Source organism: Liolophura sinensis, chromosome 6 (genome assembly GCF_032854445.1).
Source record: "Liolophura sinensis isolate JHLJ2023 chromosome 6, CUHK_Ljap_v2, whole genome shotgun sequence".
NCBI classification, from domain to species: Eukaryota; Metazoa; Mollusca; class Polyplacophora; order Chitonida; family Chitonidae; genus Liolophura; species Liolophura sinensis.
The window spans coordinates 23,840,405-23,854,669 of NC_088300.1; the positions used below are offsets into that span (position 1 = coordinate 23,840,405).

The following is a 14,265-nucleotide window of genomic DNA, read 5'->3' on the forward strand; positions in this document are numbered from 1 at the left end:
TTTGTTGTACTTGTTCACGTGTTAAAACTGGCGCGAAATTTCCCCGAAGCATCTTACGGAAATACCCGACTTCATTATTGTCCTGGAATTTATTATATTTTTCGTTTTAAAACACACACGCACATCTATATTCTTTTTTCATCTGATTTGACGATACTATAGATTAAAATAAATAACTTTTCACATTGCAGACTGTTTTTTTCCATCATCCAGAAAAATGATTGACAGGCCGTTTGGAGGGGTGTGTTTAGACGGTTGTTTTTCATTGGATGTTAGCACGTGCGCAATCAACATGTATATAGATTTAGCAGCAATTTGATGTCAGTCGCTACTATAAGAGCGGAGTTTACAGATGAAGTGGGTTAACGTCATACAAGCCCGAGGAAATGTTTTGTAAATCATTACTGCGATGTGCTTTACCACAAATCAGACACTCAAAGCTTGTGTCAAGAAGACATTTCCATAGGCGCGTCGGGCTGGTTGGTGTTCCGTTTTCGAAAGGGCAGGTGAGTGGCATTTTTTAGCTAATAAATAATGGTACAACGTACCTATGTACATGTATGTATATCACTAGTGCATAGTTACACGAAGAATATCCATATAGGTGCCTTGTTATGCTTTGTAATTCCATTATTTGCATGATGGATGAAACTCAAGGCCTTGTATAGTGTATAATTGATGCATTTCAAAAAGTGATATTGGCGTTTTGGTCACGCTTGCATGTTGAAGAAAACTGTCGCAGCGATCCATGTGCAAGTTTTAAATTGATCGATAATGATTTACTGATTAGGCCTTCTGACAGCTGGAAAGACATGTAGGTTGACCCAGCCCCTTCTCAGGTGTTCAGTCTCAAAAACTGGATCTTCGGGGAAGTGACGCCACTCTTCCAGCCTCAGATTCAAAATTTCTGATATGCTTAATTATGGTAAGATCAGAAATCCCACATGTGAACCAAAGCCATAGATCATTGGCCACTTTAACAAACTTTCATTAGTCAAACATCTGGTGACTTTTTTGGAAAAAGACCTGGTCTAGGTAATAGTGCCCGAAGGTGACGTCAATTATGAGAAAAGTTACAAAAAATGCTTTCTTGAAGTTTTGTGAAAGTGGCCCCAGATTTATAATGACTCTAAGCCACAGTGTAGGTCTAGGTTTTCAGGCTGAACATAATTCACCTAGATTTACAAGCTGTAGTGTACTAATCTAGTGTCATGTAGTGGCATGATTGGAATGTGGAATGTAGTAAGTCACATCAAATTTCAAAAAAGTCACACAACCAAAAATATTAATTATTCATTGACTATGTATGTTACTACACAAACACAATATACAGACCTCCGGAGGAAGGCTGTATATTGGCCAAGTTGAAAATTGTATCGGCGTACATCATACATGATTCTATGCACTGGGGGTTAGCATATAACATACGTTAAAATGGCCGGATAGCAGACATCAACTTTGACAAATGAAGAGTAGTACTACAGTGAAACAGTGGAAAAAAAATTCATGCAGTGTAGCAATAAACAGACCTCCAGTGTGAGAGCAAGGCTCTATACAGGGTGGAGCAAAAGTCTGGACCCATAGGCAATTTACTGGATAACAATTTACAGTTTACAGTAAGTGTTCAAACTGACTTCCACCTTCCTCCAAACACTTTCTTACTCGGGAGACACATGGTCTTTGCACATTTCAAAGCATGGAGTTATTCCCCCTTATGGTTTTAATTTCTTGCGTGATGTTATCTTTTAGTGCCTATGGGTCCAGAGTTTTGTTCCACCCTGTATAAGCAGGGTCAGCATTTCAAGAATTTCGGCTCTCGCAAACTAACACAGCCAAAATGCATGATTTTAGAGCACTTGCTAACGGTGCTGTTGGGCCATCAGACCCGGCTATGCAATATGTATATTCAGCGTAGCAAATACTATAAAATGTTGTCTTTTAGCTGCGTTAGTTTGCAAGAGGCCACACCTTGTCTCATCCATATTTGCGTGAACTCGCAGGTTTCCTGAAATGCCTCTCGGCTTATTGGCCAAGTTGAAAATTGCATTTGTCGAGATCAAGGAGTACGACATTGTACATTGTTCTATGGGGGTTAGTAATGAGGATAGCAGACGTACACCTTCTTTGACAAATGAAGAATACTGGTAGTACTATGGTACAATGAAACAATTTTACAGTGCAAAACTGTTATATTGGAGAAATGTAGGTATTGGACATTTGATGAATATTCAATGTTTTAGAAGAAATCAAGTAATGGCACTCAAAATATTTCCTGTCTGGAAAGTATAACACCTGGAATATGATGGTTTTTTTTTTTCACTCCTATATGCTCTATAGAATAATATGAAAAATGTGGTGGATCTTCGTTTCTGTAAATATCCTGTTGTCAGAAAAACTGGTGCATGGGATGGTTTCAACTGCAAATACATATACTTTCTACCAAACAAATGAAAATTTCATCTGAAATATTTGATTAATTGATTTTTAGTGGGTACCAGTAGTATTTTACACGGTATTTGAGATGTCTGATATTTCATTTTATATAACAGTGGGTTTATGATCGGGAGAAAACTGGGCCTGCAGTTCACCAGTACACAGAGGACTACTGATATTAGAACATTGCCTATCTAGCAGGAACTGGTTTCACACGTGATCTCATTTTTCAAGGTCATGTGTGAAGCCTTGAAGCCTGTATAGACTATTGAGCCAGAGACAGCCCTCAGCAGCTAAGAAAAACTATAGCTTAAAGTAAAGGTTATGGTACTATGGCAAAGACTGTCTGCACAATATTGCTGTGCATGTGTAAAATCTTGATCATTTATAAGAGCTATTTCCAATCATCTTTGCAGGCAATAAATGCTGAAGTGAAAGAGTGTAACAGTGTAATGACTGTGTGGATGTATCTATATGTCATATTGATATAATGATGTGTTAACATAGCAAATTTGTCTATGTTTATTTATTTTTTACAAAAATAAAAAAGGTTTTTATAAAACATTTTTTTGATGTTTTACACCATGCTCAAGAATATTTCACGTATACACCAGCAGCCAGCATTATGGTGGCAGAAAACCAGACTCGGGGAGTGTTTGGTTATAACCACACAATATCTGGCTATAACTTGAATTAGTAAATTATCTATCACTGCTTACCAGTGCAGGAAATAGTGTGATTTATAGTTTTCCATCCTTCAAGTAATCCCCTAATGACTTCAGCTCTGTAGATAGACATTTCAGTGTACTTACTTGTGGGCGTGCATGTGTATGCATATATGTATATACCAACCATGTGAGTGCAAAGTAATTAGTTCTGGTATGTGGTCCTTATTAAACTGACCTGTACTCAAGACTTCTGAAGGATGATGTGACTTGTGTTAGAGTGTGTGCCCTTGTTCAAATAACCCACAGTATATAGCTTCATGTAGAACATTATGTAATACTTGCAGGGAGGTACAGGAGGAAGTGTTTAACCTCATGCTGAACTGCTGGTGTACAATATGCATGTGTACAGCCATCATGGAAGGAAAATCCATTCACTAGAACAACACATTTAATCCTCCGTTTAATTATATGATTTAGTTTTACCTGTGATCATTCAGTTCAGTCGGCCATTTGCACGTGTGTTTTTGATTGCACACTGAATACTGTAACATTGACATCTGAAAACAGAGCTTCTGAAGTGGGTAAGGATGGAGATGATCTGAATTGCTTTCCTAAATTGTAAAAAAAAAAAAATGCTTTTTGTTAAAATTACTGTTAGTTTAGGAAGAAAAAGAAAAATTTTCTGTTGTTTCCAATTTTGCCTGTTGTGAAGTCATACGGGACCATTTGGCGTCACCCATTGCTGACGTACGTACAGCCACAAGTGACGTACGTTCATATATCTACGTAGCTGTATGATGTCATTCCAGCTTAATTGCCTTACTCAGTATCATATCTGCCTGATTCATTGTCCTGTAAGGAATATTAGTATGTTACATCAGGAAATGTTACAGAAACTGACGAAGATCTTGGTTTGAGGACTCGTTATCTACAGGGGTTATATAGTGCTATTCATCAAAAATCTGTTTGAATCACAGTAATAGCTGTTCCATAGGGTATCGTTCATATCATTTCAATATTTTGCCTGATTTCTGTTGAGACTGAAGTAGCACGTTATTTAATAACCCATTTTATTAATAACTATAATTTTATTAATAACTGTGATGTTGTCATTTCAGACCCGCGGTGGAGTAGATACTGCCCCTCATGTATTACGACAAGCAGGGTTGATTGGGAACTTAAATGAGCTGGGTATGTTCATTACATGTACATATGATGTTATTGTAAAGTTTGTTTTAATGTGGTCACACGTGATAAGGCTGTCAAAACTTTCACACTTACCTGACTACTAATATTGAGTGTAAGTATGGCTAAACAGGGGCCTCCGTGGCCCATGAGGTTAGCACGCCAGCCTGGCTTAATGACCTAGGAGCCTCTCACCAATGTGGTTGCTGTGAGTTCAAGTCCAGCTCATTCTTCCTTTCCAGCCGTACATGGGAAGGTCTGTCAGCAACCTGGGGATGGTCGTGGGTTTCTGCCAGGCTCTTCCCGGTTTCTTCCTACCACAATGCTGGTCGCCGTCATATAAGTGAAATATTCTTGAGTACCTGTACGGGGTGAAACATCAATCAAATCAATGAATAAATATAGGTAAACACCTATGCAGACAACTTAATTATTCAGTGAAATAAATATGTTGGTATTTACATGTATTTATTTGATTGTCATTTAATTTTATGCTCCAGAATTTTTCATTCAAACAATGGCAGTCCGGTTTATAGATGGAAAATTTTTCCTGTGAGTTGTTGTTGTTATTTCAGGTTATGAAGTTCGAGATTATGGGGACTTGAAATTTGAGCAGTTCAGTGATGATCCGCCAGTCCACAACGTGAAAAACCCACGATCAGTTGGGAATGCTGTGAAGAAGGTTTGTTTGGTTTTCAGTTTTTTTATTTTGCAGTGTTACATGTTTATCTAATGATGTCTGGTTGACTGTTTCCAAAAATCTTGAGAACCAGATTTACCGAAGAAATTTTTCTAAACTTGATTACATAGGTGTTCACTTCAGTGGAAAATTTTGAACTACATTTAAACTGACATTTGACCTCAGGTCATAATACAGAAATTCACAGCGTGGCCTTATGTGGTCAAAAACAGTTGTTTTATCAGGCCATAATATGGAAAGGAAGCAGAGTTTGCTCTGGTAAGGGTAATAGCATTTATGCCTTTAATAAGGAAGTAGCCAACTAACATTGCATAGCTGAAATAAATTTGATGAAACTTCATATATAAATGTATATATTCAGTAGCGGTACTAGATTAGATTGTGGCTGTCCAGAGCAAATGACCTGTGACCTGTGTGAGGTCAAAAGTTCGCGAGGTTTGGATCTCCAAGCTCTTTATATGTAATGCAGTGTGTCTCAAAAACTCTATTGTGATACTTGGCAGTAACTGTCTAATCTTTGTGATATTAGAGGACTGTATTGTAATGAGACCACTGGTTTAAGTTGAACAAGCTTTATAAATACTTTTCACTCCAAAGTGGTCAGCCAAGTGAAATGAGACATTATTCGGCTAACTGTGGCATTTTCTTGCAGCCAGCCAAAGGGCGGTGGTTTTTACTAGCCTGTGTCAAGGTTCTTCCACCCATTTAAGCCTGACGGCTGTCGTATAAGTAAAATATTCATTAGGAAGACATTCATCCCAATCATGTAAATAAATGAATAAATAGATATGAGATTTCTATTGATGTTAGAAATATGTGTTAAGGTTTGTTTGCAAGGTAGGATATCCTACTGGAAAAATGTAAGTTTCAGTGCCAAAAATGATAGTTTATGACTTTTGTTTGCCTTTAATAGTCGGCTTTTTGGGGGAATACAGTTACATTTCCATATTTTGGGTGTCATTGTACGGGTGTCATCTCTTGGTACAGATAGCAGACACAGTGAGCATGATAATAGAAAACAACGAGATCTGTTTAACGATTGGAGGAGACCACAGTATGACAGTGGGAACAGTGAACGGACATGCTGAGGCAGAGCCGGGTATTGTCATTGTGTGGATCGATGCACATGCAGACCTAAACACACCCCTCTCCTCAGATTCGGGCAACATCCATGGCATGCCGCTGTCCTTTGTTGTGAAGGAGTGCCAGAGGTATATGCCCAATGTGCCTGGCTTTGATTGGGTCAAACCACGGTGAGTTTTCCATTGTATATTGAGCTATGGTACTTACACAAGTCAGTCTATTGGCCTCTGGGCTGTGAGTTAATGAATTTGCAGTTATTAGATCAGCCATGACGTCACCCATGACGTTTGAATACAGCTGTGACTAGGTCAGTGGCAGCTGAATTGGCTGGTCAGAAATCTGCCAAGACTGACTGTGTGATTTTAAGTTGTCACTCAGTTTTCATCTACCCATAAACCTAAAACTGAAAGTTGTAGAATGTCATGTTAACCGTTAAAGTAGGTAAGTATGTAAATAAACAAATAAAGAACATAATCTTGCCAGCAACAGTTCTAGTTAGGGCATATCATTGTTTTTTTGTTTTGTTTTTCAATAAAAAAAAAGGAAGCAGATGTACATATAGTAGCTTTCAACATTGTTTAATTTGATTGATTTAATATATTTTATTATTTGTTTATGAGTTAAAAATTGTGTATTGGCTTGCTTGACAGATGTATGTGATACTAACTTTGTATGCAGTTTATTTGTACAATGTTAGCTCGCTAGCAGAGCATAATGACCCAGGAGTCTCTCACAAATGCGGTCGCTGTGAGTTCAAGTCCAGCTCATGCTGGCTTCCTCTCCTGCGTAAGTGGGAAGGTCTGTCAGCAACCTGCGTATGATCGTGGGTTTCCCCCGGGCTCTGCCTGGTTTCTACCCACCATAATGCTGGCCGCTGTCGTATAAGTGAAATATTCTTGAGTACGGCGTAAAACACCAATCAAATAAATAAATAAATTTGTACAAGGGTGGTGGTGTTATAAGTTGCATTTCATCTACATGTACTACTGTCAATGTAGCATTGTAGTTGTGTTCGTTTGTTAATGAAATTCATGAGGAATTAACAGTGTGATTCTTGAGTTAAGCTTAACTATGAGCCCTGGGTCAGTATTTATGTAACGTCTTAAGAAGATGTTCAGACTACAATTAAAATGTTTTGCTCTGAATTTTGTACACTCATTCTTGACTGCAGAATAATGTACTAATCACAATATGAATTCTTTCCATTCCAGCTCTGGACATGTGGTATTCGACGTGTGTAGTTGACAATGTTGTGACACCAAATCTAAAACACACATTCATTCAGGCTTATATATAGTCTATATGCCATTCTGAGTTTGCTTATCCAATTGAATTCAATATTTCTTTAAATTCTATCTCTGCCATTTTTCTTCTTTTTTTTCTTCCAGCATCTGGGCCAGAGACATTGCTTATGTAGGTTTACGAGATGTGGATCCAGGGGAAAGGTAAACACTTGAATGGTCTGATAGAGACCTTAAATAAATCTGCCATAGTTTATTATGTATAGCAACCCACACCTAATCAATGTTAGCATCTTTATTCACCTGTCAGTATGCCTGATCTCTTGTGAAAAGGTAAGCTGTTTCCTTTGACTAAAAAGTGTTTTTTTTTCTATCTTTGTGTGTTCTTTCAATGAAGTAAGAAGCTGCATGGCAAATTCCCAGATTATGGAAAGAGAAATTTGAACTAGCTACACATTGATGCACAGGTTCTAACAAGACAGATGCGCCAGTGCTTTTAATGCAGCTACACAATTGAGCACGTGTAAAGGTTAACACAGACCTACATGTTCTGTCACTCTTCAACCTTTCGCATGTTTACAAGGTGGTTATTCAAGCAAATGCTAAGGGTATTATTCTGTGTAGATTGATAAAATTAATCTTTTTGTGGAATCCTGAAATTGGCCTATAGAATCAACATAGTTTTGTTTCCAAAATGGAATTAAAAACATGCGTAAATTGCACTGAAAGGTGCTCATTCATATGTGGAAAGGTGGAGGAATTAGGGTAAGTATTTTGTTTTTACTTTAACTTGACAAGTTGAACAGCAAGACCATAGTTAATATTGTTGTAAATATTTGTAAAACTCGCTGGATGCATTCACTTGCCAATCAGATAATTTGAATGTTTGTTTTTTGCTGTGCTGCTATATGTAGTAGCTAAAAGCAATAGATGTGTGTAATCTGAAACTCCTTGTTCATTGGCTTCAGTCTCGTTACACTCGACTGCAGTTGTTTTAAAATCTGATTCAAAAGTTGGTCATAGGAATTCAAAACATTTCAATATGACAAGATTTTCGTGTTCAAAATAAAATTCATTGCATGCTTCAGAACATGATCTTTTAATCAGCACAGAATTTTGTTGTTTTCATTGTGCTGCATTTTAGAGATTTATGTGAATCTTATTAAGCTATCGTACATGTAATATTGGCAGAAGAACATTTTCAGATGCTGTTATTAGTGTCAGTACAGAACGCTGGATATTATCAGAGATCTATATTGGCACCTGCTCTGTCACCTGTTCAACAGAGGTTAATTAGGATGAAATAAGAAAATTGATTTCCATCGTGTGCTGTTCAAACTATTCTTGGATTAGACTAGAATATTGCACAGTCTGAGTGTCCACTTATAACGATCTTCAGCTTGTTTGCATTCAGTGACCATCATTAGTGAAGGTTGAATAACACTCACCTTATGTCTTCAGGGAACAATAACTGTTATTGATTATGACCCAGTGAATGAAGGTGTCCAGTTTTGATAGAATTTTGATTGCAAGTCAGTTTTGTGTAACATACGTTTAGATCAAGTTTGAAAACTAACTTGATCTCTGCATAAGTTTGACCTATATAGCATGGTACAATACATAATTTGTCTGAAATTTGCGGATTCATCTCTATGCTACGAGCATTCTCTGATACCTGATAAAGTGCAGTACAATCTCCCAAATGTGTCGTCTTTTTGCAGGTGTTGCATTGAATGATACAGTGGAGAAAAAAAACTGTGCGGCTTTAATTGGTTTATGTCTTTGGCTTAATGAGTATATGTTAATTGATTTCCCCAGGTGGTTGATAGAACAGCTTGGCATCTCATTCTATTCTATTCATGAAGTGGACAGATACGGCATTAGTGAAGTATTGAGCAGAGCCTTGGAGGAAGTTGACCCCACGTGAGTGGACTTGCGTCAGAAACACATCTTTTTCTTTTCTTGCTCACAATTATGGCTATTTTCCTTAGTAAAAATTATTAGGTCTACAAAATTGCTTGCCTATTTTTCTCTGACCTTATATTTTTAGAAGGACTTCAATACATAAGATTTATGAATTGTTGTAAATATATGTATTTCATATACATACTTGTACATTTTCTTTACCAGTCAAGAGCCCACCTCGTGATGGTGAAACCAAATTATCTGGATCATTTTTCTGTGGGCAATTTCTAGGTTTTCCTCAATGGATGAACATTTGCATGGAGTTTGCCAGTCATAAATTCTGATGTGTTCTGCAATCTCCATTGCCTGTATATCCAGGGCTCTTAGGAATTATTTATTTATTTACTTGATTGGTGTTTTATGCCGTACTCAAGAATGTTTCACTTCTACGACGGCTACCAGCATTGTGGTGGGAGGAAACCGGGCAAAGCCCAAGGGAAACCCACGACCATCCACAGGTTGCTGCAAGACCTTCCCACGTATGCTAACTGAACCAGGGAGGCGCTCAGGGCTCTTAGGGGACTTAAAAGCAACACAACCCGTACATACCCTCCTACTGCCAGTAAATAACAGCCTCCAGACCGGCCTAGTTGTGTATAGGGATTTAGTGAGCTTATGACATGATTCTTATTTAACAGCGGCAAGCGCCCCATCCACCTGAGTTATGACATTGATGCCTTGGACCCTGGTCTGGCCCCTAGCACAGGCACACCTGGTAAATTATACAATTCTTAAACACAAGAAGTTTTTGTCCAGTTTTGTTTGCAGAGAATTGTTATTGACATTCGATGATGACCACTGTGTTCCACAAATATGGTGTGCATATGTTTATGTAGTGCGTGTGAAAGTTGATCAGTAACTTGCCAGAAGGTCGCTTTTTATACCGGGCATTCTGTCTTCCTCTACCTATATAACTGACAGCCAGTGCATAGTGAAGCAAACGAGGAAAATTCTTGAGTATGGTATTAAACAACAATCACATAAATAAATAATTAAATAAATATTTGGAAACAAGGGTCAGTGAGACAGTGTACCTGTAGTCCAAACGAATGACACGGGCTGAAATTTAATTCACACTGCTACGTGGTCATTTACAGTCGTTTGATTTAACATTTTTAAGAGCTTTTTTTCATTTATGTCATTATAGTCCTACTCATCAAAAATCTATTGCCAGAAAATAAATTTTTTTTCGACAAAAGGATATAACCTTCACAAAAAACTGACCTAACATTTGAAATGTCTTTAAATGTAAGACATTGTGTTACTGTTACTTCAGCACATTTTGTGAAATAATCTCTAGATTCATGTGGAATATTTGTTTTTTTGATGAAGTTGAAATCAGCCTTTTTACTTTTGCAGTGATGGGAGGATTGACGTTGAGGGAGGGTCTGTTCATAGCCGAGGAAGTCGCTGCAACAGGTATGTGCAGAATCAGTCTTGTTTTATACTTCTTGTTATTACAACACTTTGAGCAAAATACTGAAGTTCGGCTGTTAAAATGCACTTTCAGAAGCACATTAAAGTCTTAAAATGATAGTTTTGATGCCAACACTTGAGTGTTTCTTGTAAGAAATTAATCAGTTTTCACAAAAAAACTCTTATGTTTCCCTGTAAGGTGGATGAATCAATCAAAATGAAGCAAAAAGATGATGTTTGAAAAAAACAATTAAACTAAAGCAAAAATTAAAAAAATGGATACTTTTCGTTCTTCCCCAAAACTTGTTTGTCGTCGTGTATACCTGGATTACTCAGGCTCCAGAAGTAGTTTTTTTGTGTCAATGTAGACTACAGTGTGTTACTGTCATAGTAACAAACAGTCCTGTGGCATGAAGTTTGCGACACAGATTTGCTCAGACCACGACCATGAGGCTTCACGCATGGATATCTGTACAGAAAGTAGTAACTGATACATTGAGGAAACCAAATATTATGTCTTACTGGGTTATAAATACATGTACATCTCACATATGTATCTGTTTATTATCAGTATAATGTGTCGACTGTGTCTTCTCAGTCCTGTCAGTCTGTCTATGCTCATCTCAAGTTACCGTGTGGGAGGGAGACAAGGTCGGGTATCAGTATTAAATAGGGTAGAGTGTCATCCTACAAATGAAACTGTGCTTGTAAATACAAACCCTCCACTACTTTCAGTGTCAAGGAAATCGCGGTAAACTTTGCTTTTCATTCATGTTCGCTACTATCTACGAATATGTCATATAAAACTGAGCAGCAATAGTTCACTTGCCCAAAAGCAAGTAGTTTTAAATTTTGGCATCTGTATCTTTCTGTTCCTACTGGTCAGTAGGCCACCTTCAGAAAACTTTGCAAGTCAAACTTTTTCGTAAATGAAGTTGTCTGGAAAATAGTGCCATAAGGTGACCAGATTTATGAGAAAATTTGATTTAGAATGTTTTTTAGCAAGTGTAAGTAAAATCATGTTTTTGATGGAATATTCTACGCACCTTTGTTATTGAGATCAAATTATATAGGTTGACTGAATTCAGAGCTTTAGAATTCAGAAAAAATCTGTGATATTTTATCAATCTAGGAAATACAACACCCCAGACAGTGTGAATTTACAAAGAACATTACAAGAACTAAGCCACAGGTAAACCTATACACCTGTTGGAAGGGCCTGGGAGCAGGAAGTGACTCTGTGGTATTGAAGGTGTATGACTCTACTCATGAGGCACATCGGGTGCAGGTTCAAATACAACCCTGGACGGGGACTGATTGCCCTACTCTAATTGTTGACAAAGCCTCGGTAACAATCAAACATGCCATTTGCACAGCCTCGTGTGTTGAATACAACTTAACCTCCATCATTTATATGGTCTGCGTGTATGTATGTGGGGAAGTTGGTCAGTATCTTGCCAAAACTCTAGGTTATACTCCTGTTTCTTCCACTCATAAAACTGACTGCTAGTTTATATAGTCTCAAAAATTTCTTGAGTATGGCCTTAAACAACACTCAAATAAATGTGTTCGTTAAATTTTAAAGTTTTTGGCTGCTGTTGTTTTTGCTCAGGTCGTCTGTCGGCCATGGATCTGGTGGAGGTGAACCCCGATCTAGGTGATGAGGCGCAGAAGAAGAGGACGATAAGGACTGCTCTTGAGATCATTAAGCACTCATTTGGCGAACGCCGCCAGGGTACCTACCCGCCTGGCTATAGCCTGCCAGTGCCGGAGAATAACTCTCCCTAACAAAGTTAGTCTGTGGACAGCAACCCTCCGTAACATGCTACATGTACTTACCTGTCTCCAGCCTGTCAATCTTTCCCAGTGCCTTTAATCATAAAACTCCACTTGGAGGAGTTACAAGTCTGCTAGGAAAATGTTGATTCAGAACTACCACCCCTTACCACCAGAAGTTAATAGTTAATTGGAAAGATTTTTATTATCTGTTAAGAGGCCACCTTCCACCCTTGCTCAGCCTGTAGACCCCATTAAATTTTGTTTGTTTTTGCTTTTTTTATTTGTTTTTGTTATGACATGGAACTGTTTCATAGTTGTCTGTGTTAACTCTATGAAGATAAACATCACTACTGTATAACGTTCTCTACCCTCAGACTCTAACATTTGTTGCAGTCTCATTTTTGTGACAACAAAGTCACTTGTGTACTCTTCCTATAGGGTGACCAGTTGTACCTATGATTCAGCAAGTAGTGTGGATGGCAGAGTAAGTGAGGAGTGATGGAGCGGTTTTAAAGAAAGATATTCAGTAGTTTACAAGATGATGTCAGTTAAGATTTATTCATTTATTTAAAGACTAAGTTTTATTCTCAGGGGAAAAAAACAAAAATAAACACTAGTTCATGAGTTTCTTTTCTTGCCGCAATCAGAAGGAAATATCTGAGCATGATATTGTGACATCTTAGTTTTATATACATTTTACCGTTTGTTAACAATAATATATTTGTGAAAATGTATTTGACTTATTTTAAGAGATCTCCATGGCAGTGTTAGTCTCACAAGGCCTGTTTTGTGTACTTACAATCACATTATTTAATGTGCAGAATATCAAACATGAAGTATTAAGCATACTTTTAACTGTGCTTTTTGCACATAAATGTAAATAAGCCATTATTTAAGATGCTGCAAGCTGTACCTGCTTCTTATTATTGCTATTTCCAAGGTTAACACAATTCTTTTGGAAATTACATGTTATTTTAAGAAGTTATTTTAACATACCTGCTTTGGTACGACCAAATCAAGCGAAAAGATTTTAATTGATGTCACCAGCTAACGTTTCCAACTTATGAATTAAGAGATATTCAAGAATAGGGGAATTTTAGGATCAAACTCTTGTGTCGTTAGAGATAAAAAAAGTCCTGCTGTATCATGACTTGCCAAAGTGTTAGGCAACTTTTGTTGAGGTGTTGAAGAGGCACAAATGATTCCTCTTTCATTCATGAACTTAACTTTTCAGCTTCACAACCCTAAATACATGCAACTTCTTGTAAAACCTCTTCAGATGCACATTTTATACTGAAGGTAATCAAAAGTAGTTGCCTAGCATTTTCTCACTGGTCCCAGGGTACAACAGGACTTTCTTACCTTTTACGAAAAAAGAGTTCCAGCTTGAAACTTCCCTATCACATGTAGCTTATGTCAAATATCTCAGCAGAACTCAGGACAAATGTTAGATATACATTTATGTACATTTTGTGAGTACAGGGTATGCAGGTTCAAGAGATTTTATGATATGGTACAAATATTTTTAATATTTATTTCAAATAAAACAAGCAGTAGTAATATCCTACACTGGCAGATTTCCAATCTGAACCAAATGAATAATTTGGAATATATATATTGATTTTCAAACGTGAATAAATGTCATTTGTTGCATGGTTGTATTATGGAAGTGTAATAAACAAGTAAATAAATTATACACATTGTGATCATCATATGAGAGTACAGTGGTGTGAAAAAAATTATGAAATCCAGACCATTAGAACATTTTTCTATGAAGCAATAGCGAAATTACATC

The 14,265-nt window shown here is 37.3% G+C and overlaps 1 protein-coding gene across 1 annotated transcript; it reads left to right on the forward strand.

Moving 5' to 3' along the window:
* Positions 1-317: 317 nt before the first annotated feature.
* On the forward strand, positions 318-13,529 carry LOC135466387 (arginase, hepatic-like). The gene is made up of 9 exons (XM_064743834.1): positions 318-506; positions 4,220-4,292; positions 4,862-4,968; positions 5,974-6,239; positions 7,458-7,514; positions 9,129-9,233; positions 9,914-9,990; positions 10,635-10,694; positions 12,304-13,529. Exons 1-9 carry the CDS (start codon positions 387-389, stop codon positions 12,477-12,479), a joined length of 1,041 nt encoding a protein of 346 aa, XP_064599904.1. The 5' UTR covers positions 318-386; the 3' UTR covers positions 12,480-13,529.
* The last annotated feature ends 736 nt before the right edge of the window (positions 13,530-14,265 follow it).

Bases quoted from the DNA above. Each gene is read 5' to 3' on its own strand.
- LOC135466387 (XM_064743834.1), top strand. From the start codon at position 387: ATGTTTTGTAAATCATTACTGCGATGTGCTTTACCACAAATCAGACAC. The intron at 6,240-7,457 runs GTGAGTTTTCCA...TTTTTCTTCCAG, and splicing joins TTTGATTGGGTCAAACCACG to CATCTGGGCCAGAGACATTG. The intron at 9,234-9,913 runs GTGAGTGGACTT...CTTATTTAACAG, and splicing joins TTGGAGGAAGTTGACCCCAC to CGGCAAGCGCCCCATCCACC.